We start from the raw sequence: 25,918 nt of genomic DNA, 5'->3' as shown, positions 1-25,918 counted from the left end.
AAGTTATGCAATTAGTCAAACAAATCTTTTGCCGTTGTGTTGAAGTATAGGGCTTTCCATGTTAACGTCCTGCACAAGCCAATAGAAAAACAAATTGCCTACTTTCAGGCGTTAACTTCTCCTAATAGCTGCGATTCTTAGATGCATGTTAAACAAACATAGTTTTTCATACTTTTCCGTTAATTATTTGGCAAAATTGTGCAAAAACCCTTTTTTTTCGGTCAAGAGTAACGATTCTATTCTACCGTACAGTTCTATTCTAACCCTGTCAGTATCACCTTTTATGTGCTACTGTGCACGGAAATTAATCGCCAAGCTTAGAAACCTAGCACGAAACCCGATCTGATGGGTATACGTGCCCGGAAGGCACAACGATTCTACCGCCAATCTTCGTGCTGCCTTGATGAACTTTATATTATCTTGCAGCGCAGCATCATTTTCGGTACGACAACAGAACCCGGGTGCGCTTCGACCGGTTCGGTTCGGTTGATCAGTATTCTGGCGCGTTTATTGTGTATCACTTTGTTCACTTCCTCCGAGGCGTTGGATGCGGTGCCGGGCAAGGGATGGACTTAAATCGGACCCTTTTTGCTTTCTGTTTTCACGCCGTAGGAGAGAAAAGAGTTCGAAAGATCGTAGGAGCTTGGGAAAAATAAACGAACGGAAGTGGTCAATCGATTTCGTGTTCGCTAAGATAAAGTGTGCGCTGTGGCGTATGCTTTTAATTCTTTCCTAATTGATTTTGCAAATGATGAATGAGGGGTAGCGATCAGGAATGGAACGGCTTGGTTTTTGAGTGCGTTATCAAGGAAAGACACATTTAAAATTCTATAATATTAAAGACAAAAATGAATAAAATACAATTTGAAAATAGTGTACGTTTAAACGTGTAAAGCTTCCACAAAAGTAGGCTTTTATTATCATTCGCACCCAGCTAGTGGCACTGTGGTTAAACGCAAATCCACTTCCACATCAACGATTGTGCCACCGCAGTCAGTATCGACAAATTAGCCGGATTTTGCACTGTGGTTGTTTCAATGTTTGAACCGCTCTTAGACAACCAACGAGCAAATGCTAAATGTGCTGACCCCACTAGCTAGCTCCTTCCTGCACGTAATTTTCAAGGACATTGCACTTTTGCTGCCCGGCTGCAGCAACAAACCCTCTGAAACCACTAACCACCACCAGTGTGTGTGTGTGTGTGTGTGCTTCAGTGCCCTTTTGAAAATCCCACCGAGCGAGTGCATTGCCCGGGCTGCCTGTTGCAGGTGATGCGTCTATCCTGCGTGGACGTTGGCTGTAATTTGCTGCCCGGGTTTGGTGTTTCGTCTATAACATTTCAATTACACCGTAATAAAGTTCGCCACACCGATCCTCTACACCTTTCGTCCACTTAATTTCGCTCTCCCGGAAAAGGGAGGTTTGTGCCATGGGGTTTGCCAAAGTCCAACCAGTCCGGGTGCGAGGATTCCGCTCAGACTCGGTACATGTGCATCCGAGAGCAATAATTTCAGCTGCAACACGTAGCTGATGCTGGTATTGCCTGGCAACTGGTTACCGCTTAGCTGGAAACACCTTCCCTCGGGAAGGCTTTGCACACCGCTGCACACACACAACTCGATACATGACACTGGGAGTGCGTCGTTACGGAGTGTCTGTTCATGCTATTGTTGTACAACAGCGATATATTTGTACCTTGTTATACTGTTGCACTAAACATGCACACAGTGCACCGTGCGAGCAACGAAAGGCATCGGCCGGAATTGGTAATAACTCAATCGTATCTGCTCACTTCAGCTGTGAAACTTTGTGGTAAGCGTTATTAGACAAAAAGAATGTTTAATGTGGAAGTAATGATTCGTTGGAAAACAATCGAATGTATTGAAATAAATGCTCCGATTTTTGTGACATAATGACTTGTTTCCACAAGATGTTATGAGCAATTCTGAACAGGCTACTTGAACCTACGTGGTTTGTTTAGCGCCATCTAGGAATGAGTAGAAGTCCTACAAGATATTATTGAGTATATTTAGTTTTTTTATAGGTTTGCTCATTGGATAAGATACATAATTGTTTTTTTTTCTTGGTAATTTTCTTTTGTTTAAACTTTTTTTATTATTTTTGAATGAATAATCTTTTTCTTTGTTCGTAACTACATGGTAAATAAATTCCACGAATTTAATCTACAGTCATTGGAAAGCGCTTGAATGTTTTCACTAAATTTCACTTTGCCGTGTGGATAACGATGAGAAAGAATCGGGGGAGGAATGAAAATATATTGAAACAGAAATGAGGAATAATGTAGAGAGAATCTAGAGATAAATAAGACAAAGTCGAGAGGGAATAGCGAGAAATAAGAAGGCATCGAGAGAGAAATGAGAGAGAATTGAGAGAAAAATTAGAGAGAGTCAAGGGAGAAATGAGAGAGAAATGAGAGCAGATTGAGGTATAATCGAGAGAAAAATGGCTGATAATCGAAAACGAATCGAAGGAAAAATAAGAGAGAATCGAGAATGAAACCAGAGCGAATCGAAAGAGAAATGAGAGAGAAATAAACGAGATAAGAGAGAGAGGAATGAGAAATTTTCTCTATTATTTTTCTCTTAATTTTCGCTCATATCGCCCTCGATTCTCTCTTGGTTTTCGCTCTCTTATTCAATATTTTTTCATTTCACTCTCATTTACCTCTCATTTCTCTTTCAATGTAGTCTAATTTCTTACAGGATTCTCTCTCGATTTTCTGTCATTGTACGTTCGATTTTCGTTTATTCAATTCTCATTTCTCTCTCGACTGACTCTCATTTTTCTCAATTTCCTCTCGATTTTCTCTGTCATTTCTTCCTCAATCTGCCCCCTATTATCACTCGATTCTCTATCGTTCCTCTCTCATTTCTCTCCCGGCTTTCTGTCATTTTCATTCTATTCTCTCTCATTCGTCTCTCGATTGTCTCTCATTGCTTGTGATTTCTTCTTGATTCTTACCCATTTACCTTTGGATTTTTTCTTATTTTTCGCGATCCCCTGTCGAATCATGCTTATTTCAGCAAATCTGTTAGACATTTTTAACTTTTTTCACATAACAGCGGTCCTTTTTTTAAATTAATCTAACGTATCTAACATCGTTGCCCATGTTAGGAGAGAAGATATCCGGCCGTTCTTTTTAACATAAAAAATACATTTTAATTTTTGAACAAAATGTATTTCATATTAAACATTCAATCGCTGGCACAACCGTTTTAGAACATCTTTAGTACAACAGGGCTTTCAGGGATGCTTAATGTATGTCTAATGATATCAATCATGGTCTGAAAAGCTTCTTCAGTGGAAACTCTAATTGATGTTCAACCATCTTTACCCTCAACCAGGTATCAATTTATGTAAGCTCCTGGGGCATGACGAATGGAATGTTGAGAGAAGAATCAAAATTACGAAGAAAAAATAAGCTAAGACTCCTTGCCCACACTCTTCTTTTGCAAATGAGGAAAGCAAGCCTGTTATATTCTACACAAAACCTGGAGCACAGGTAGCAACCGAGCACAAGTGAGATGCGGTGTTATTTCCGTCTGGATGCGTTTCGTCGCGCTGGCTTGCAGCAGACAGTTTTAATGGTGGGTGGATGTGAACAGGCACAGAATGGCACACAATTGCTGTCTGGGTGTATAAATCGCGAACAATTAAAGATACGCTGCACCACACAGGGAGCAACAGCGCATCAAAAATAAAAATTCACGGCGAGGAGTTTCCGCTCAGTATTGAAGCTATGTTAACGATAATTCTGTACATTAAAATGATGGGAAAAATTGTTATTTTCAGCACCAATGTTATTCCCATCCCATTTTGGCATCCCAGCTATCGTTTGCTATCGCTTCGTTTCCGAACCGTACATTAATCTCCGTTACGTGACGTTTTCCTTTTTCAGAGTGAAATTATGTTCGACTACCAAGGGATCAGTTGACACTGTTTGAGCAACTTACGAAGCACGCACGGCACTAGCTAAAGGTGAGTACCGCAAAACCTAGTCCCATCTGCAACAATCCTCCCCTGTGTTAGCCCCATCTCCCGGAATCGGATGGGAGGCGGGTCCTTTGGCGCGACTGTCCTAAAAGTGTGCCCATGCGCTCGATCGTCCTGTCAGCTGTTTGCCGATAGTCGAGCTGTCCCAGAGCTCGTTTATTTTAACTCCCCTGACCGTAGACAATTGAATTCCTACAATCGGTGGTTGGTGAATTTCCTTTCTTTTATCGCCATTTGGTATGCTGACCGTGTTGCTTGTTAAATTATACATCGAGTAGATTAAAGGACACTTGTGGGTGTGGGAAAGTGTTTTTCAGCTAGTGAAAATAAAACCTCGACCGTCCGCAAAAAGGGATAAAAACAACAGGCAACATATTCGCAAGCGAGCCCATGAGCGAGCCAGCCAAGGGTGATACGCAACGCAGTGTGACATCAAACAGAAACGGAAGCTACTATTTCCGCAAAACAACAACAGCAACCCTTCGGAAAGCGAGGATTCTTTGACGAACTTTTGTGCGCTTTTAATTGACAGTTATGTCTTTTTCCTATTTTCCGCCCTTTTTTCACAATGTGTCATACGGTTCTGATAGCTGATATCTGAATATTTAATATTTTTTGGCGGCTGCCTGCTGGCTAGGGCTTATTACGCAATGGAACATCACGGTGATGTTGATGGGAAAGTTTTTTAAATGCAACTGCAGAACCCACACACACACTAAGAACCAGCTCTATATCTTGTACGGACGTTCTTTGGTCCGTTGTGCAGTTGTAAGTTGGAGAACTTTCCACGGGTGTACACAGCATTTCCATCGCGCTTTTGCAAGTGTCGGCCCTGTCTTTTTCCACAACTTCCCTCCGTCGTGGAGGAGGGGAGGGGGTCTCGGGAAAGTGCATTTCATCGTGGCATTATGATCGGGCGGGCAAAAAGGGAAAATATGCATTCCCATGCCACTAACCGTAAACACCTGTCATTCACCCGTTCGTCCAGACGGGAACCGTCTCGCGGGCCTTCCATGTGAAACGCGAATGAATATTAGTTAGGGAAGGGAGGGACCAGCAGCGTATTGAAACTGTTTTGCAACGTTTCGCAAAGGAAATGGAGAGCGAGAGCGACAAAAAAAAAGTATGGCCACTCTTCTGCAAGTACCATTCACAAAACCGGGCCACCATTCCGGGTGTGGGAAGAAATTTCCAAAGTGTGCATGTGTGTGTGTGAGAGTTTTCAATCTTGTTGTCGTAATAGAGAGCATTCTTTTGAAGCTTATTCGCCGCTTTCCGCCAGCAGCTTGAAGCAGCGGTACAGCGAGTGTGCAAAATTTAAAAGCGAAATAGAGCCCCGGTTGTTTTTCCTTATTGTCCTTTGCTTAGGTAAGAAAACTCCTTTCGCTGACGTTTGACAGCGGTGTTAGGGCGATGGCGGGGCGCTTAGAAGAGACAAAGCGCCTGCCGTAATGTAACATATTTCCCGGAAAGGATTAACTTTTTTAACCATCGTTAATGGTTTTTGCACTTGACGGTAAAGTACCATTAGAGTGGCTCTCTTGGCAATGAATGTGCGAAAACATGCAGCTTCAAAGCAATGGATGTGGTTTCTGGAGGGGGGGGAGATGGAATTGGAAAGTTGACAGCAACATCTTAATCGACTGTATTAGCTTACTAGTGAGTTTTGCACTGGAGATAGTACGAACGAATTACAGAGTGAGAGATGTAGTGTCATTCTCATTACGTTTTAATCCTATCAGAGCTAGACTCCAAGAATGTCTGCAGAGAACGCTTTTGACATATCACAAGGCATAAGGCTTTAGGTGTAAGGCTTCGCTGTATTAAAATTCGAAGTACTGCAATTTTGACTATTTGGTGTAGTCAAAGTAGAATGTCCTTGGAATAGACATATTGCTATTTACCGCTAAAGTTCTCATGAATCCGTGTCTCGAGAAGGAAACGAGCAGAAGAACCTCTCAGGCCTCCATCGTCAATACATTCTCGACTCCAGACAGAGCGTCTGCTGTTTCGAGGATCTTGCACATTGAACATCATTGTCGACAGGATTTTCTATGGAATTTTAATGTTCTTTCTTAGACTTAGGAGGACCGCGGAGAATTTGTCGGAGGTCCTCAATTCTATGGTTGTAAATCCTGACTTACCATCGTCTGTCCTGGTTAGCTGAGGTGTTTTGTACTGATATCGGTCGTCACCTTCTGATGTCCTAATATATCTGAGCAGAAAATATCATTTTAATCAGCGAAGTCCATTTAATAGATGGCATGTAGCCTTGATCCTTGCCTCCACAAAAATAATCTACTTTAACAGTTACCGTAACAAAGATTTATCCAAGTTTGAATCAGCACTGCTTTAGTAAGGAGCCCTGCTATCACTAGTAGGGTTTCTTCTAAATTCTGAATAATTTGTTAAAGTCTTACATAGAAGAAAAATAAATACAACCAATAAGCTCAGATATGTTACTTTGCTGATTGCATACTATAAGGCGTTCATGCACATAGATTGCAGACTTTCGTCTGTTGAGTTAAGCACCACTAACGATGATTAAGGAACATTTCAGAATATTTTAAAAACGTTGAAATAATCTCAAAAATCAACATTGAACCCCTAAAGGGATGGCCCTGGAAAGAACTCGCTGGCAAATGCATTGCTGCTCGAATAATCGTATAACCGTTGAACATTACACAAGTACACCATCTGGTCTGCATTTCACTCGCAATTCCACTCAATTGATTTCCAATGATGCTTACCTTCATCGGTAATCCTCGAGCGTACTTCTCACGTAATCCCCACGTCCCCAAAAGTGATATCTTGATTCACACAAACCCCGGGCGAGACTCGTACAAAGCGAGGTGGCAAAAGCAGTATCAAACTGCATTCGAAACGTTCGCAATCGGATGGGTCTCGGTTGCTCGATGCACCAAACGTTTGGCGACGAACCATCGATTACCATTTTTACGACCGGTACGAGACGCTTCGATGAATTCCGGAGCACGGCGCCATTTCGTTCACTTCCGTCCGTTGCGGTACATTGGCAAACACACCGAAAGGCATCTCGGCTTGGTTTTGCGGTGGCGTCGTAAAACTTTTCCATTACCAACAATTAGTGTTACATCCGGGTGTTTTAGTGGTGAAAAGGGGCGAAAAAACCTTTCCACACAAAGAAGTTAGGATGAGGAGGACCAGAGAGCCGGAAGATGTGGGACAAGGGTGTATCAAGAAAAGTATATAAAATGCTAGAAAATGCACCCGTTGATAGATTTATGAAGCGATGCAGACGTGCACCATGTGGTACTATCCAGCACCCATCCATCCAACAGGTTTCCCAGAGAGCTTATTGGATCAATTTTTTTTTCGACGCTCGTACTTTCCGGGGTGCGGTCGATCTCACGCGCGTTGTTTTTTCTCGGTATGTTTTCCATTTCCGAGGTGCATAATGTGTTTGCTTCTGATGGTGCTCGACGAAAGTGGAAACGAAGCGGAAATAGCATAAAAAAGCTGTCGGTGACTGATAGCGGTGAAAAGAGAGGGAAGCGGAAGGTATGATAGGGTGAAATGAACTATTTTTCACGCTAACAGAAAACTCCAACCTTTCCTGAGCGCTGTTTATTAGAAAAGGCATCGGGCAGAGAACGACGGTGACGATGGTCGACCGGGAACCGACTTCTTTTCTTTCCTAACGGAGGTACTCACCGACGGATTCTTTGCCCGACAGAACCTGGCAGAAATGTGTAAAGGTAGATGATTCGCTTTCTTTTGCTCCGGTCTGTGAGCGTTGATGAAAAATGCTGCAAGGGATCAACCGGCTTTTAGTTTCACATTTTCTACCCGGTTGTCTACCCGGTACCGGCAAGATGTTACACTTCTGGGGTTCTGGGTCTTGCCGTGCTCGCTGCCATCGCTCAATAGGATCCGTTGGCCGGGCCGTACACGTATTGAAAGTTCATCGCTCCATTCTTGCGCCATTTTCTGCTGTGCCGCTCGAGCTCCAGTAAGTTTTGCATTGCACTTTTATTCTACCACCTTCGCCAGAATGTATGCAATAGTAACAGCAGCGGAGGCCGCAGCAGACTGAGCGATCGTTGCAATTTCTACAACCTCATTAAAACGACGAAGCGCTTCTTGAACTTGAAGGCATTAGCGGTGTGTTTGTGTGTTTGTGTGTGATAGTGTGTGTCGCCATCGCAAACTCAATTAATTATAACCGCTCTGGTTGAAGGTTTATGAACGTTGACTCTAGCGAAAAGAGTCGTTAAGGTATGCTGTTTCGTTTGCTCAAGGATTTTTTTTTCGGGTATATTTTTATAACTTTTCCAGCTTTGTATCCTCGCGGTTCTTTTTTTTCGATTTTCTGAAGAAACTCTTAATTAACTGCGAAAAACTGCATTTCTTTCCCGTCCACAGATGATTGGAAGTGTAGGAGGTCGACATATGTCGACAAGACGGCGGGGTTCGTCCCCGATGGTGCGCCTAGGGAACAATCTCAACCTGCAGCTCGAACCGCCCGATGGTGTCAACACGCCGCGGGTGTCACCGAGGCGACGGCGTGCAGTGACCACCAGTGACCACAAGAGCTGTGCATTAATTCAAACAAGACTGAAACTAGGAGACATCATGTAAGTATTATGGGAAGATACGATAAAGCTTTAACCGACGAGCTTATGGAATGTTTCACCATAAAGATTGTGAAATATTTCATCTTAGAATCACCTACGAAAGCTGTGAAAATTTCATCTAGCTGAGATATGTTAATGATCGGGTTGAGTCGAAGCTTATTTTAAAAATCATTTTAGTGAGACATAATTGAATTGATTTATTTTAATCGAGAGATCGAGAAAAAGGTTCTTTTATTATTTGAAATAATAAAAAAATATTCGCTTGAAATATTTCGATGGAGACGCCTGGTGCCTCAAAGCTCCATACAATTCCATGGAGACGCCCAGTGTTTTGAAAGCTTTCAAGAACTCACGAGTTTGAGGTGAGTTCCCCACTGTTTACAAATCAGGCGTACACAACCTCGTCCCACCCACCCACACAACCACCCCGTCACACCCACCGGCGTTGCGTTGTGCTAGTGTGTGCGTGTTCGGCTCCCGCTACCGTTTGACAGCTAGGCGTTTACAACAGCCGGTTGAATTTGGCCGCAAACGCCCGCCATGCTATCGTCATCGACCCAAACAAAAACCAGTCGGCCCATAATCAGTGCCGCACGTGCTACCCTACACGATGGTGTGCGTGTGTTACCAACGGCGATTTGAATGTGTGTGCGTGTGGTAATTCTTCAAAAGAGCGAAATGAACCGTTGCAAAGTGTGTGTGTGTGTGCACAATAGGTGACTCGGTGGAAAAATCATTTCTACCGAAATGGGCCTGTTCATTCATTCGATTTCCAGCAGCCAAGCCGTTCGAACGTGTTTGAGCTCGCGTGTGCCAGTGAAAAAAGAAAAGAAAAAAATTCAAAGAAAGCTGAAAAAGAAAAGCCTCTAAAGGTAAAAAGAAGGTGATAAGAAGTGAAGTGCATTAGAATACATGTGCTGCAGCACAGATGGTTGGAATACTGGTCGTGGAAACGAATTCCATTGTGCTAGATTTGTGAAGTGCAAACTTGCTTGAGTAGAAAAAAATCTCCAGTGCCCATGTAGCTAAGGGAAACCTCACATAATGTGCATGTAAAAAATCGTACCTTAAAGTGTCTTCGTGTAGAAAAAGTTCCATCTCGGCTCAATCGCTGTGTGTGCAATCGTAAGCAGGCGTGAAGTGAATTGATGTTCGAAAGCGAAAAGCGCCCCACCCAGCACCCGTGGTTTTCATTATCGCCATTTGCATCCCAGTCACCAGTAGCCAGCCCGTTGCGTTGGACCAAGGGAGGAAAGAAAAAAGGCCACATCAGAAGGGCCTGCAGAGAGTGCGAGTTGTATAGTTTGTAAAATTTAATTACCCTAATTCGATTTGAGTGATTGAAGTGCTCCATATTCCCGACGGTTAATGGTTCAGTGCAGCTGCAATTTTCACGGAGCATAAATCAATTTCACCCTGAAAGCTTTCATTTGTCCGGGAGTTTTGATCAAGTGTCAGAAGACGAGGTAACACAGTACATTAACCATACAGAGAAAACTACCTCCCAATGTGTCTTGAATTCAGTATACGACTTTTAATTAATCGAAAAGCCTCCAAATACTGATCACCCATTTTAAACTTTTAGTTCAAGAAAAAACGGAAAAACCTTCCCCTAGAATGTCCCATATTTTTCCCATTTTACCTAGAGATTCCCCCATTCTTTTTTCTCCTGAACCCCCAACCAATGTAATAGTGGCAAAGTGGTGAACAAAAAGAAGGGAAAGAAAACACGCACACAACGGAGCACTGCCAGCCCTGGCTTCGGGATGGCATTGAGTAAGCGGGCAAGGCCTACGCTCCCTCTGTTAATGTGTTCGTTCCAACCTTTTATCAGCGGAAATGGAGCAACCAAGCGAATGGGGGAGTCCTACAGGGCTCGCGTAACGCGCCCCGTTTACGTTGGTTAGAGTGAGAGCGAGGGTTGAGCGTACTGAGTGGGGAGAGAGAGAGAGAGAGAGCGATGTGCGCTCGAGTGTGTGTGTGTCCATAACAAAAAGAAAAAGCCCGATTGGGGCTGCCAGTTTCGTTGAAGAAAAGTCGCCTACCGCGAGGGTGGAAAATAAGGCAGCCAAAGTCAGTCTCAGTCCTGTTGTGTCTCGGCGCATAAGTGTGTGTGTGTGTGTGTGTGCTCGCTGGTGAGGTTTTGATGCTTAGTCGTCGTCATCGGAACCTCACAGGCAGCAGCAGCAGCAGCAGCAGTAGCAGCAGTTCTAGTTCACGTTTGACGTACGAGTTTGATAACACGCAAGAGAGGGAGAGAAAGCTATATGGGAATGTGAACGCGCGCGTGTGTGTGTGTGTGCATGGAGAGTCGAAGCGTACGGTGCACGGTCCGTCGACCAACAGCCAGCACGTGAGATAGCGGGCAGAGAGAAAGCGAACTGTGTAGTGTGAAAAGAGTGTTTTCCCTCGATTACCGGAAGCGCCATCTGGTGCGGTTTGTTTGAAGCTCGCGCCTATGAAGTCTTGCTCGAAGTGTTTGCCACAACGCTAAATACGAAGCAATAAGTGATTTTTCTTTCCTCTGTTTGATTCTTTTTTTTTCGTGAACCAAACCAACCGATTAGGGCTCTTAAAATCATTTTTAGCATCGGCATAAAGTGTAGTGAGTGAGTGAGTGCAAGTGATTTTTTGATTTTCTTCTCCTGTGTCCTGTGAGCAGTGCGGAAGTGAAGGCAGTGCAACGCCAGCAGCTGCAGCGGAAACAAAGGAAATAGCACCACCCGGGGCGTTTTTGGTTTCTGGTTTCCTTGTGACCATTCCCTCGTCGCTATATACGCTAGCACAAAGCCCCGGAGCTGCACAAATGTCTCACGTCGGTGGCTCGGTGTAACCCAATATGGCCCTGCGGTCGTCCAACGCTGGTACTGCACATTGGGAAAAACTGACGGTGGGTGTTTTGTCTCTGGGAACATCACGACTCCTTGTGGGTGTATTGCGTGGCTGAGTGAGTGTGTGTGTGTGTGTGGGACAGCGAGGCGTTAATCAAGCAGATGCAAAAGAAAGCAATCGAGTTTCAGAAATCTGGTTCGTGGTTCGGCTGGTACTGCTCCGTTGTCCTTCGCCGAAGCACAAGCTTCACGCTTTTCCATAGCCGCTCTTGCGACGCTATGCAAATGAAGCCTACGTAGCTTATTGCATTCCACCACCCACAAAGGGAAGGGACGGAAGGGCGGGGAGCGGGAGCGTGGGGACAAGAATAGGCAAGAAAATCAATGCATTCGTTCTATTTATCGAAACCATGTTTTGTCACCTTGTCGTTGGAGGTTTTCGAAGTACGAGCAGCGCCCTGTCGGCCTCCACGTCAACCGATGTCGATGGTTTCGAATGGTGGGTTTTTGAGGCAACAGCAAATCCTTTTGAAAAATCGCTTCGGATTCTTCCTTTTACACAACGTACTCTTGCTCTTAATATGCTTAATTATACATCGTAACCTCAAAGAACTGGCTTGAGTTCCTAGCTTAGCTCGCTTTGGCATACCACATAAGCAGACAGGGGCAAAATGGCAAGCTCAAACCCATTTGCTAATCGATTAAAAAACACGTTCAATTTACCTTTTACAGGCGTCTAAAATTATCCACCATTACACGGTTTCAATCCACTTTGATCTGGTCCATTGGAGCATGTGTTACGAATTTGGCAACTTTTTCCAGCGGCAGCTCTAGTGATCCAACAGCTAGAGCCAGCTGGGCCAGAGTGTTTTCCTTTGTTCTTCAATGTATTGCCGTACACTCTAATGAACAGGCGGGATTGAGATAAAACGTGAGGCAAAAAACGCGATTTCATGTGTTGGGAGTGCTGTGAAGTACAAAATTCTAGGAATCTGTTAATACTCTGCCGAGCAAGCACAGTTGGAGAGCTGTTCGGTTCTGGATGAGTGTATTGGATTTTTCAGTCTTTTGGACTGGAGGGACATGTTTGATGGTTATGCTCGAGAAGATAAATCATCTGGAATTTTCGTTGAACACTCCGAGTAAATTCAATTTCTATGGGTAAAATATATTTAAAAATTGCCTAAATGTATGCAATTGAAGCAAATAGGCACATGTGAACCTCAAATTATAATGATAATGCTATTACTAGCTTTATTTTTAAATGAGTGTATTGAATTATAAAATTCCTGACAGTCGGGTTGGAGAAGCAAGACAAAAGTCTTTATTATTTCATATAAAAAAATTAAAGTGCAAGAAAATCTAAACATTTTCCAGCTAAAAAGAAGTGTAATAGTGTGATGAACATATGGAATAAAGATAAATAGTTGGAGCCATTAAACAAATCTTGTTATTAAATTCAAAAAGCTTCACAAAATGTATGTTTCGAAAGTGATGCGTTTGTTAAATCTTTTTCGTAAAAATAATGTTCGACCCATAGCGCCTACAAGTATGCAATATAATTAAAAACAATATTTTACAAAGTATTAAAACTAATTTAACAATTTGTTTTCACAAAAATTGTGGTCTAAACAAAAGTTGATAATTTTGGAAAATTTACAAGCAAATATAATAATACACTCATAAATGTCTGACCTACTTCAAAGTGGAGATAAATGTTACTTCCACAGTAAATTAGGTCACAATATTCCATCTCCAATTCCCTGACGCTTTACAGCGAAAACAAATTATGAAAAGGCTTTAGACTCAAAAACCATCATCCTCCATCCCACCGACAGACAATTACATGATCAGGTTTCGACTGCATTCGACGCAAAGAAAAAGGTCAAACGAGAGAACGTCGGTCCCCATTTGCTGTCCCAAGCCCGTTCATCACAATCGTCGTCATCGCCCATTTCAATCGAGTGGAAATCGACCATTTGAGTAGCAAATTTAGCTTACCGCTTTCTCCCGTTTCTAGGTGGGTGAACCATCGGAAAACACCCATTTCAAAACAGGGCTTTCCGATTCACTGTCATTGTCAGAAAGCAGTCCATCATGCATCATGAGGGTTCGGTTCTCTAAAGCCGTTTAGGATTGTGGGCACTCGAATCATCGTGGGCTTGCTTTTTTGTGAGGTGGTTGTCGTTGTTTTGCTCTGTTTCGCACGTGGATCCTTCGGTTGAACCGAGTCTCCCACGGACAGCTTTCGCTTGCGAATGACCTTCAATGAGGGAAAGAAGTGTTAAACTACTCCAAAATAATAGACGGAAGCCGGTGAAGTAAAAGCGGTAAAAACATCCAGCTTCCCTTCGGTGTCGAATCAAAAGGCTGTTGTTGCACAATGAGTGGCAAGCCTTCCGGTGTGTGTGTGTATGCCCGTTACTGGTAACATTGTTAGAGCACGTTCAAGGACGCGCTCTATTGATCTTGGTCGCATTTTCCTGATGTCCCACGTAGAGCTCTAGTGCGACCGCGTGGCGTGGAGTGTGCTCGCCGGCAACTCTAATGAACAGTGTAACCGATATCTTTCAATCGAACGTGCGCCAAGGATACGAAGGTTGAAGCATTTCGGTTTTGTTCTTCCGCCTCCCGGCGTACGTCTTATGTAATCTTTTGATAATTTTATTTCACCATTAAACGCCGTAACGCTTTCGGGCGGGCGAGACACGAATCGTGCTTCATGTGCGAAACCTGTGCCGGTGGTCCGCGCTAGGGTGACGCGTGGCACCGTAAATAATAACGCATCGGCCGTGGCTATCAATCGTGTCCTAATGATGAGCGGCGCCAGAAGGAAAATCTATGGCATCTTTTCCTATTTTCCACGGCGGAACGTGCGTGCGTGGATGCCCTGGACGTGGGTTCTAAAAATAGGTCCTGTTTGGCTTTGAGGCTTTTGTGCATTTCTCTTTTACAATACACACACTCACCTACACACTTCCCGGTGACGCAGACGGCGTTTGTTTGATGGGGGTTAATCCGGTGAGCTGGGAAAGGGGGAGTGTCAGTGAGATGGGTTTAATGTGTGCGAGGGAAATAATTTTCCAAAGACTAGCTAGCATGTTGCTTCGAAAGTTGGGTCAAAGGTGCACTATGGGGTGGACCAAAACAAAAACTGGTTAAAATACCTGTCTAGGAGTTTGTTGTGATGTTTTATATCTTCGATGACTTTGATTTTTTCCAGCTAAAACTCAGTTTATCTATATATTATTTTTCTTTTTTTTACACCAAAGCCTTTTAAGATGTTTTCATGACATATTTATCTGATTTGTAAAATATTCCTTTTTTTAATTTTTTATTTGAAATAAAGATTCCAGGAAAACGATGAATTTCCCAATCAATCCTGTATAATTGAAACCTCTTGTCGCTACCACTATGCAATATCAATATCAATACAACATCAGTATTGAATATTCTTAATTGATATCGTAAGATGTTTGAAGTAGCGTTAAGATTTAGATTGCTTTAGAATGCTCTCTATTAATAGCGTCTAAGAATACTACTCTTACTCATCCATATAAGGATAAGTTTAAAATTAATAATTATTTTAAGACCCTTTAAAAATAACTCTTGGGAGCTTTAATTTTTTATATTTATTTCCATGAAGTACTGGGCGCCTCCATCCAATTTAATCGAGTATATTTGTTAGTTTCGTTTAAGTACTAGGCACCTCCACCAAAAAACAGCAATTATCCAAAATTTTCATTGAAAAACTTTCATTTTTGTCGAGCTTTATAGAGCAGTAAAAAGACTTCTAACACCCTATAGCATTCTGTTTCTCTCACTTTTGACCACCAACACACGATAGGACCAACGTAAGGTGTAGTGTGTCTCGTGTAGCCGCCATCCTTTCGCATTTAATACGGTCTGGCACTTGAGTCGCGAACGGTAAAGCGTCAGACTTGTTTATGTGTTGACTTATCGATTATTGCACACAACGCCACCACGTGGGGTCGGATGAGAAGCAGTGGTGTTGGTGGTGGCGGCTTCGATACCATTATCATCGCCGTGCATTCTATTTACAGTGCACAGTGTTTCCATAGGTCTCGCATTAATATTTTCATTTCGATTCGTCCAACAACAGCGGGCTGTTTCCTGTAGCCCCTGCCTGAAACACCACCATTGTTGCTGTAGTTCGGGTCGGAAAATGTGTTGGTGAAGGCCTTTCCTACACTTTGCGACGTGATATTGCTGTTGCTGTCCTGTTGCCGTATGAGGACATCCCGTGTGACGTAATCGTGTGCATACATAATTTAGAGAGACAGTTTTGTCTAACCCCGTTACGGTGGATTGGCAGCCACAGCAAACCATACCGAATTGATTGTTTTACTGCCAGGCAGTGTGACGTGTGACGGTGTCCTGCGGTTCGAAGTTTATGTCAGTTTAGACGATTTTATGTCACATTTCACATGATTTCCCCTGTTTTCCAAGGCGATACGAGTACGGTACAAACGACTGTTGATATAGAGACCGATGATGGTATTGCACCCGTAACGAAGCAAAAAGGAATACATTACCCAGTTGAATGTTTTATACGATCAGATAGTGTTCGACAGTCGGTGAAGACGATAGCGACGAGCGGCACCAGATTTGGCGTCCCAAATCCTTCACGTGAATTAAGTGCTTGTAAGGTTAAATATGATCACTCAAGCGTGCCTTTCGACTGACGCGCTATTTTTTGGTGTTGGTTGTAGTCATGCCGCCCATAACCGAAAGCCGTGAGCATGAGAAGGACATGACAATTTATGGCGCGTCCGGATTGCTTCGGGTTGCAGCCGAGTCAAATTGTGTATTCACCTGAATTAATGGTGATTTCATGATACGCGATCGTTACGGCCGCGCTGCCCTAAACAGTGCCGGAAATGACAAACAAGCGTACGCTTCGACGAACGATAGGCAATAGGGTATCCCACGCTTGGCTGGTGGCATGGCATCATCGAGAGTATAATTTACTCACTTTCGTCGCTAATCGTAATTTTTAGCGACAGTCAACTTGCACGATGTCACGCAATGTGGTGTGGTCCAGCTTTCCTTTTTGGCCCACCACGCGCAACAGTTGATACGCTGCTCGATGTAGATTAATTCACCAACATCAATCATCGTTCGAGGGCGAGGTCCTTGTCACGCAGCGTAAATGGTGCGATTAGTAAGCGGCCACCGCGTGTCACCGTAGGGAATGTGTGTCCATTGTAAGGTGAAAAGGAGGGCAATTAGATTGTTCCGAGCCTTCGTTTTATACTAGCTGATTCCAGGTGCTATTGCTTAAAGGCTATAAATGAAAATTAGAGTAGCACATAGAGGATATGATTGTCCTGACAAGAGTTTGCAATCCTTCTCTATCCTTCTATGTACTTCAATTCTCAATTAAAAGAGCAGTTGAAACGCTTGTTATATTCTACGCCTAAAAGTAGGCACTCCGTATCACATCAGTTGAGATTTGTTTTAATTGAATGTCAAAATTAAGCACAAATTGCATACTTTTAGGAGTACATATATTGAATACAATTCATTCATTTTTTCTATTGCTTTTGCTTTATTTCAACACAAACTTCTGACATTTTTTTCTTGTACGTACATAATATTGCTTTTCAAAACATTTAGATAAACTTTACATTTATTGAGGCGTTCTATCAAGAACATAGAGTTGAAGAATTTATGGTATTTTGCATTATACTCGAACGGAAGCAGCATTGCACATAAAAATCAATAAATACTAATCATAAATCACTCCAAAGCTTCAAGTGAGATATCCGACAAAAGGACGCGATTCTCACTCCCCACGAACAGAGAAACGCGGAACAACAAATCGTTTCGCTACTTCCACTCGGTATGCACGGGCCAGTTTAGGACTTCGTGACTAAAGCCCATATCCAGGGGTTTGTTCCAAATCTCGTACTCAATCCTTGTACCTGGTGTCGCTTTACTTCCTCGAGTACGTGGTTTCGCGTAATGGTTGTTGTGATTTGTTCAGAAAGGAGGACAGAAAACAAAAAAAAAAAGGTCCAGCCCATAGAGCACTGAGCATAGCTACAGGCACAGAACTCAGACCGGTGCCTTCTGCACACCATTTGTGAGCGCCGAGCACAATTTGCAACTTGTTTGAATCGAAACAAATGACTCCTGCTTTTATGGCCCCGGGCGTGAAACTTGCGTGTTCTGAGCAAACAAAGCGAGCGGGCTTTGCGCGTAATGCTCGTCGAATGGCGATTAGCGTTGCGAGTCGATTAATAGTGACACTACTAACACCGTACCGTACCGCATATAAGCGTGCATCCGGCCGAGCGCAACCGATATCCAGCTAGTAATCTTCCTGCTAGTCTAGCAAATTGAACCACATCCCAGCGGCCATTTGCTGACCCAGTTCCGTTTCCGGCTACCCGTCCGGTTGATGAACTTTATTGCGGAGAGCGCACTGGCGCAGCATAAAGCGCCATTCTTTTCATCCATCATGGTTGCATCCTGTAAAACGGGGGTGGGATCTCTTGCTCGTTGCTGCATTGTTCGCCGTGCTGCTTGCCGGTGCTAAATTTATCCTGCCCAGGTCGATGCAGCACGGTAAAAGCAGCAGCACCAGCAGCATCAGCAGTGGCAGTCGACATCAACTAACGAAGTAGTACAGCAGCCGTCTGATTATGGTGCTCTTTAGTGCTCCCCTGATGCTGATGAGCTGCAGTTTCTTTCATCAGGAAAAGCTGACTGCTCCTGCTCATCATCATCATCATCATCATCCTTTCCAGTGTGGGCGTGTGCGTACCTGGGCCAGGGCTTGAAGCGTTCGACCTGATTTAATGCTAGTTGAACCAAATGCATGCGAACGATGGCTGAAGCCTGGGAATGCATAGGCAGGGGAGCAAGATAGTTGCAATCAATCTTTATGGGATTGAGCAGAGCCTGGGCGAGGTAATCTCTGTACTGTCGGTGTCCATTGAACGCGGTAGATGATTTACTGCAACAACGCTGATGGAATTAAGCTTTGTTGATGCGGACAATTTTTAATCAAGAGCACTTTTTATAAGCTGCTTTTACTTTACAATGCGGAAACATGCTGCTGCAGTTGAATTGAAGCTTTAGCTGAGCAGTTTTTATGGCAGTGATTGCTCTTGGTGCATCGTTACGATGCTATAACCCGTATACTAATTGGTTTATTGCCGGTGTGCATGAACATTGCATAAGATTAGGCGCATCATACAGATTTCTTTAATTACGGAGAAAAAAAGCAAAAATGATGTCGGATTATTGTTACGAACATTATCACGAAGACTAATACTTAAAACCATACTAAATACCTTCCTTTCTCCCACAGGTTAGCAGCGGCTCAAGAGGCGGCGCTCGCAGGTCAGACCTCGAACGGGACTCAGTTTGGACGCAAAGGAGGCCACTATTTAGCTGATAGAATGGGTGGCCCCAGCAGTCAAGGGGGTCAGCCTCTGGCTGGAGGCGGACCCACCTCGTTATTTATTTTATCAGAGGACAACATCATTAGAAAGTGAGTACATCGAATTTCAGGATTTATCCGGCAGGCAACGACGAAACCACAAAAATTCTCTACCCATCCAAAACTGCCCATTCCGCCAGATACACACGATTCATCATTGAATGGCCTCCGTTCGAGTACGCTGTGCTGCTGACAATCATTGCCAATTGCGTGGTATTGGCTCTGGAGGAGCACTTACCTCATGGGGACAAGACGATACTTGCTCAGAAGCTGGAAAAAACGGAAGCATATTTTTTGGGCATCTTTTGCGTCGAAGCATCACTGAAGATCCTCGCCTTAGGGTTTGTTATGCACAAACACTCCTACCTCAGGAACATATGGAACATAATGGATTTTTTCGTCGTAGTTACGGGGTAAGTAGGCGACTGGGGGGTGGGCGGAAATCGGAGCAAGAAACACCTCTTCTACCTTTCAGGAAAAGCGAAGCTCTTGTGGAGCATCGCCCAAGCAGCCGTGTATTTAGTTGTTTTCCGATTTTTCACCTTCAAAATCTTCAGTACAAAAACTTTTACTAGATCAAGCTGCAGCTACTCGGTATTAAAATGCCTATTTTATTTGTTCGCACAGTTCAATGACTATTTTTGCTGAGGCCAACGTTGATGTTGATTTGCGAATGCTTCGATCATTTCGTGTTTTGCGGCCACTTAAGCTTGTTTCAAGGATACCAAGTAAGCGACTGATGCCGGCGTTTGCTGTTTTTCGTCACTGTCAATTAATGCTAGCGAATTAAGCAGCCCAAAACAAAACCCCATAGTTCTTCCATAGTGGCCAGTTATAGAGCTAGACAAGTACAGTGTGTAACGCACACACACACACATACACATACAAATCAGTTTTGCCAGTCGCGCGCGTTTTGTTGTTGGCTCTCGTTGACCGAGTGGTTGGCGAGAGCCGTGGTTTTGTTTTCCCTATTCTTTCCGTTTCGTTCTGCTACTAGTTGTACTGTACCGCGGTTTGTCCTTTATTATGCGCTAGGAATAGAAACCTAGGATGTAGTGGTTCTTTTTTTGTTCTTTAGTAACGTACTCAGCCCTGCTCAATTTCGAGCTGTTTGTATCCAAAGTATGTCAAGAACTGCCACCGGTGGGATATGCAAAATCCATCGTAAACCCGAATCGCGCTGCCCGAAGGTTGCAGACTAATGGGAAGAAGTGTTTGCTGCTGCTGGTGAAATTGACCTTAATAGGATCAGCACCCGGGCCAGCCAGCCGGACGAGGTCAAGTGCGGCAACAAATGAAAAGAAATCTTGATTGTGATTCGGATACGTTTGCAGCGCAGTCGTAAAATAATTTCCATACTGTCGTTATTTCCGTCAGGGGTGCGAGAAAACAGAAAGAAAAACCTTTGATGTTCAATGAAACCTTGAAGGGTTTATTGAGGGCTGCGGTAAATGGGGCTAAAGCTAACGCAACAATTCTACACCGAAACGAAACGATGTTGCGGTTCAGCCCGCTTATCTCGCCTACTACCAATGCTATCCGCTGCCATTAAATCATACTCTTATCCTGCGTGCTAACTGAAACCTTATCCCGTTGGGATTGCTCTTGTTTGCTAGATTCATCACATTGTTCCCCCAAAAGGGACCGGAAGTAGATCTGAGAACACTAAGGGCGATCCGTGTGTTAAGGCCCTTAAAATTAGTTTCTGGAATTCCTAGTGAGTAGTCAACTAGCTGCCGGCACTGTTGGCAAATCTAGCAATAGTTCCTTTTGTTTGTTTGTTCATGCATTTAGCGTTGTTTTGTTTGATTTTTTTATAGTTAGATAACTTTTTATTTCATTAGGTTAGAACTGGAGTTTCAAAAACTTTTTTTTTTAATTGGTTAATCATTTACAAAATTTTAGATATTACGTACTTTAATGTGATATCACCAGATAGTCTAGCTAGTTAGTGTATGGTGAAATTTCACTTTCATTTAAAAGCTCCTGTTTTTCATAGTAAAGAATCCAAATAAAAGAGAGATTGTCCTTTGGCTATTAAATAATGGACACTAAAAATGTGTTTCAAGTATTCTCCTATCCTTTGTGACTCGCCATTAGAGTATCTCATAGTCCGAAGCTGTGCAAACAGTATATTGCATACCTTTAGGCGTTAAATTCGTTGTTGAATTGAGAAAGGATTTTATAGTATAAGTCAATTGGCTTTCATTATACTAATAGGATATAATTTTTATTTGTATTTTAAACATAATCTTTAGTTAAAACTAGCTGACAGTTTAATTCCAGATAGTTTTAAAGCTTATTTATTTGTTATTATTGTGTTTTGTTGTTTTTTTTTTCATAGACTCTTTTCATAGTTTGGTACCTGTAAGAAAACCTTGATAAAAATAACAAAAAACAATCGCTCAAAAACTAATTAAATGCAATGCATCTTTGCCAATTGCATAACTCTGGGCGTATTTCATAACTTTGTCAATATGGTTGCAATCGGTATTACAGCACATCTCGCCCAAACACAGTTGTTTCGTTATTTTTAACAAGGTTTCTCGTGGTATAGCAGCACAAACGTATCGCTAATCCAATCAACACCACTGACGCACATTACTTTTCTTCACTTTTCTTCGCATCGACAATGCGGCCCCAATCAGGTTTACAAGTAGTCTTAAAGTCAATCATCAAAGCCATGGCGCCATTGCTGCAGATAGGATTGTTGGTCTTGTTTGCAATTGTTATCTTTGCAATCATAGGCTTAGAGTTTTACTCCGGCGCGCTGCACAGGAGTTGTTACAGCTTAGAGGATATCTGTAAGTATGCGCCATTCGCACGCCGAACGTCCGCTCCGCTTCACTAACGCCTGGGGCCGTGTTGCGTTTTTGCAGCTCAAATAGTGAAGGAGGGCGAATTTCCGACGCCTTGCAATGCAGATAACGATACGATAGCACCGACCGGTGCGTACGTCTGCAACAGCAGCGACAGCACGTGCATCGAGCAGTGGGAAGGACCGAACTTTGGCATCACCAGCTTCGATAATATCGGTTTCGCCATGCTAACCGTGTTCCAGTGCATCACGATGGAGGGCTGGACGGCGATACTGTACTGGGTAGGTGCCGTCCGAACGAATTGGCTGCGGTTCGGTTGCACTAATCGTACACGCGCCATTATCTCTTCTTCCCATCCCCAGACGAACGATGCGCTCGGTTCGACGTTTAACTGGATCTACTTTGTGCCGCTCATCGTGCTCGGCTCCTTTTTCATGCTTAATCTAGTTCTCGGTGTGCTCAGCGGGTAGGTATAGTGGGTTCGGCCGATCGGCGACGGAGGCGACGTCGGCCCGGACCGGGCCCCTGACTACCATCGAAGATCTTCCAAACCGTTGGCGGATCTTTCCTTTGTGTCTAGCCGACTCTGATATGTTACTGACTTTACAACTCGTTTTCACTCTACGTTTTATTCTTTTCCTGACAATTTGTTTTCTTTGATTTTGATATTTATTGTGCCAAACATATGTGTGTGTGTGTGCCATCCAACTCCCTTGCCAACCCGGTTTCACGTACCCGCCGGCTCCGCGGCACGGCAGAGAGTTTTCCAACGAAAGGGGACGCGTTGAGCGACAGGCTCAATTTCACAAGTGTCGCTCCAGGCAAATGTTTGTCGAAGCAATGACATCCTATCTCGACTGGATTACTCAAGCAGGTTTTAAAATTGATTTTTCTCGATTTCCCGAAACCAGATCCGTCGGCTTCGCGTAGCACGCTCGAACGATCTGCCTGTAAACCCTCTCTCTCTCTCTCTCTTCTCCCACACCCTTACCCAGCCCCATATCTGCTCCCCTTCTACCACCCACTTAGTTCCGTATGGTTTGACACCTTGACGTATTTTGGGTTTTAGTTGTTTCCTGTGTTTAGTTTATTTCCTGCCCTGCATTATTTCTTGCTCTCTATCTCTCTCTCTCCTTCTTTACTCTGTACATTCCCTGCCTGCTCTTACAGCGCGATATGCGTATGCCAAAAACAAAAAGAGAATGGAAGAAGAAGACAAATACTTATGTTAAAACATCTTCCGGTTTATTATGCGCGAGCTTGCCATGCCAAAACAGACGCCAATCCGCTAGCCAAATCGCCTAGTCACCAGTCGGAATCCACTTCTTTCGTTCTATCGTTTCGGCTTTCCTTAACTGCCCTACTATTTCAACCGCCGGTTTTTTTTTTGTCTCCCGATTTTCCTCCCGTAGAGAGTTTGCAAAGGAGAGGGAAAAAGTAGAAAACCGCCAAGAGTTTCTGAAGCTACGTAGGCAACAGCAGCTAGAGAAAGAGCTAAACGGTTACGTCGAGTGGATTTGTAAAGCGGGTAGAGTATTGCTATTGTTTCGGCTTGTGCATGTACCAACACACGAACACATCCCGCTCAACACATCCAACAGCATCCGGTTCCCACTGTTCCACACCCCCCATTGTTGTTTTCGGAAGATTGGGCATATGAAAGCCTTTCACACATACACATACACACACACACCACACAAAAACACGCCCTCCGAAGGGGTCTCTCCCGCATTTTACCACCCTCCCCCCCTCCTCCCTGGTATGTCCCTTGCACGTCATCCACCCTCCGCCCGGAATCTTGCACGAAGTCCTCGTTTCCATCCTCACTGGTATCTCCCCGAATACGCTGAGCGACTGCGGAGCGCCTACTAATTGGCTTACTAATTACTCTCGTCATTTGATTCTCCCCATTTCAACGACACTCATTGCAACTCTCGATATGTACACACAAACACGCACACACACACACACCCACACTCACAACCTCACACGCACCCGTATGTATGTGCGCCTGGATATTGGACCCTGCAACAATCTGGCGTCGCTGGCAACAAACGGTCTCCCTCATCTCGCTCTCTCGCTCTGCACGCATCCATCCGGCCTACACACAGAGGAGGTAATCCTGGCCGAAGAGCGCACCACCGAGGAGGAACGGTTGCACATTATGGAAGGTTCGTAGTACACATTGTGTCTAGATTTGTCCTGTCTTCTTCCCCGTTTTGACACACACACACACACATAACACGTATGCTGACACAAAAGTATAGCCCGGTTGTGATTTGCCCTGCCAGCGTTATCATTGAACGCGACACACGAATACAATTAAACTGTAACCGCGACACGATCGGTATGAATTATGACATCGAACAGCAACCGGTTCGGTTCACCGCACCCGCACATGAAACAATGCAGGAAAACTAGAGCAACCGCCACCCGCGTATGTGTGCCCGCGCCCCGAACCACCGTCCGCTTGGACGAAAACCCACATTTCAGTCACCCTGCGAAATTGGACACCTGCCAACGGGACGACACGTGTGCCGTATGCGCTGGTATTGCACAAACAAATACCAAAGCCCCACTCACGGTACACTTCGCATGCGCCACTCGCAGTGCTCCAAACCGACACCCGACCCTAGCCAAGTCCGGCATCGTAAGTACACGCGGATGAACAGCGGCCGCGATGAACAGACGCGTTCACCGCGCCAGTGTTCACGCTTATCACGTGAGCCTGTGCTCGTGCATCCGTTTCCGGGCGAACGTGTGTGCGTGTTGTTATTTAGTGCGCGGGAAAAACTCATACTCACAAAACCTCTCTCTAGGGAGAGAGAGAGTCAACAAATGCAGAGAGAGCGCGATTGGGGCTGTCAAACAGAGGGAAAACAAAATACTCATGGCATCTGTTTATAATTATCCTTTTCGCGTTTTTCGGATCCCATGTAAAAATTTACCTTTTTTAACACTGTTTTCTACTCTTGTCCTTTGAATGCACACAATTCCGGATTGCTCGTCTGGATAATGTAGCTCGAAGGCGTGCGGCTGCCAAGCGGAAAAAGCTGAAAAACCTCGGCAAATCCAAGTCGACCGACACCGAAGAGGACGACCCGGACGATGATTGTGGTGATGACGGTAACTTGAACTTATTTTTTTGAGATAGTTTTCTTTGTTACACAAAAAACCACGCACACTCACATAAAACACACACATTCCTGTCAAGAGATAGCTTTTTTGTAGGTGTAAACAAGCGAGAAAACGGTTTGTTTACGCAATTGCATACTTTTAGGCGTTTCCAGATTGCTATTGCGATCCGTAAACTATAAACTCTGTATTAAAGGAGCTATTATTCTTGAGAGGAATCACTAAACTTAACATAAACACATTACATTATACATGCAACACCCAGACATACAAACCAACACACACAACATACCCAGTGACGAACAAAGTCAGCAAACGTGTTCTATCCGTGTCTGTGATCGTGTTCCGTTTCTTTTTTTTCGGTTTTCCTGTTTGGGTGTTCTACTACTCTTATATGCTCCATTCCTATCTGTCTGTCTGTCTATCTGTCCGTTTGTTTGTTGGTTTTGTTTCTACTCTACTTGTGTCCTGTTTGTTCGTTGGGTTTTCTTCATCTGTCTTTTCTATTTCATGTTGCATGCACTGTATGCCCCATCTGCCCCGCGATCTGTCTCACAACGCTGTGCATTACATTTTATCTTGAAAAAAAATAAATCAAAATACATTGAAAAAAAATCAAAATGCAAAACCAAACCTCCCAATGGCTTCCCTGCGCAGTGTTTGTTCCGAAGCGCAAGAAAGGTAAAGGTACGGATCTGTGTGTTACAAAATTTTTTCTTCTCAAGCAAATTATTAAGCTTTTTCGTAGGTGCTAGTGGCTTTTTGTATACGATCTCTTATTCTGTACAAGTAACTCGTAAAATTGCCAATGTAATGTTTTTCGGAAATGCTGAAGTACTGGGTAAGGGTTTGAGGTTGTTATGCTAGTGCTTGAATTGGTTTCGCCATGATAAACATGAGATTGTGATCTGCAAAAGGAGATGCGTACATTTGTAGATTTTATGAAGGTAGCTACCGGCAAGTAAGGTAAATCAAAAGTGTTACAAGATGGAAGAGAAGATTAACAATAAAAAAGCTTTCTTAGAAACT

General features: G+C 43.8%; 1 protein-coding gene across 21 annotated transcripts in view; it reads left to right on the top strand.

Annotated features, from left to right (window-relative positions):
• The window catches only part of LOC118504855 (voltage-dependent calcium channel type A subunit alpha-1-like), an 83,792-nt gene that overhangs the window by 25,960 nt on the left and 31,914 nt on the right, over positions 1-25,918 (top strand). For 11 of the 21 annotated variants that reach the window (XR_004905354.1, XM_036039888.1, XM_036039871.1 and 8 more), the window contains exons 2-13: positions 3,920-3,999; positions 8,419-8,630; positions 18,804-18,986; positions 19,076-19,348; positions 20,552-20,652; positions 21,584-21,739; positions 21,815-22,035; positions 22,117-22,220; positions 23,167-23,282; positions 23,866-23,925; positions 24,776-24,880; positions 25,547-25,576. Coding sequence is in view for 20 of the 21 variants with exons in the window: in XM_036039888.1 (XP_035895781.1) it covers positions 8,419-8,630; positions 18,804-18,986; positions 19,076-19,348; positions 20,552-20,652; positions 21,584-21,739; positions 21,815-22,035; positions 22,117-22,220; positions 23,167-23,282; positions 23,866-23,925; positions 24,776-24,880; positions 25,547-25,576 (1,561 nt within the window). In the remaining variant the exon portion in view is untranslated. Of the gene's footprint in view, positions 1-3,919; positions 4,000-8,418; positions 8,631-9,022; positions 9,503-11,197; positions 11,521-18,803; positions 18,987-19,075; positions 19,349-19,562; positions 19,664-20,551; positions 20,653-21,583; positions 21,740-21,814; positions 22,036-22,116; positions 22,221-22,512; positions 22,629-23,166; positions 23,283-23,865; positions 23,926-24,775; positions 24,881-25,546; positions 25,577-25,918 lie in introns of those variants that run through there. The other 10 variants (XM_036039890.1, XM_036039875.1, XM_036039874.1 and 7 more) reach the window with 9 other exon arrangements.

Source organism: Anopheles stephensi, chromosome 2 (assembly GCF_013141755.1).
Source record: "Anopheles stephensi strain Indian chromosome 2, UCI_ANSTEP_V1.0, whole genome shotgun sequence".
Taxonomy (NCBI): domain Eukaryota; kingdom Metazoa; phylum Arthropoda; class Insecta; order Diptera; family Culicidae; genus Anopheles; species Anopheles stephensi.
Note: the sequence above shows the minus strand (reverse complement) of the source record. Positions and strands in the feature narration are given on the sequence as shown.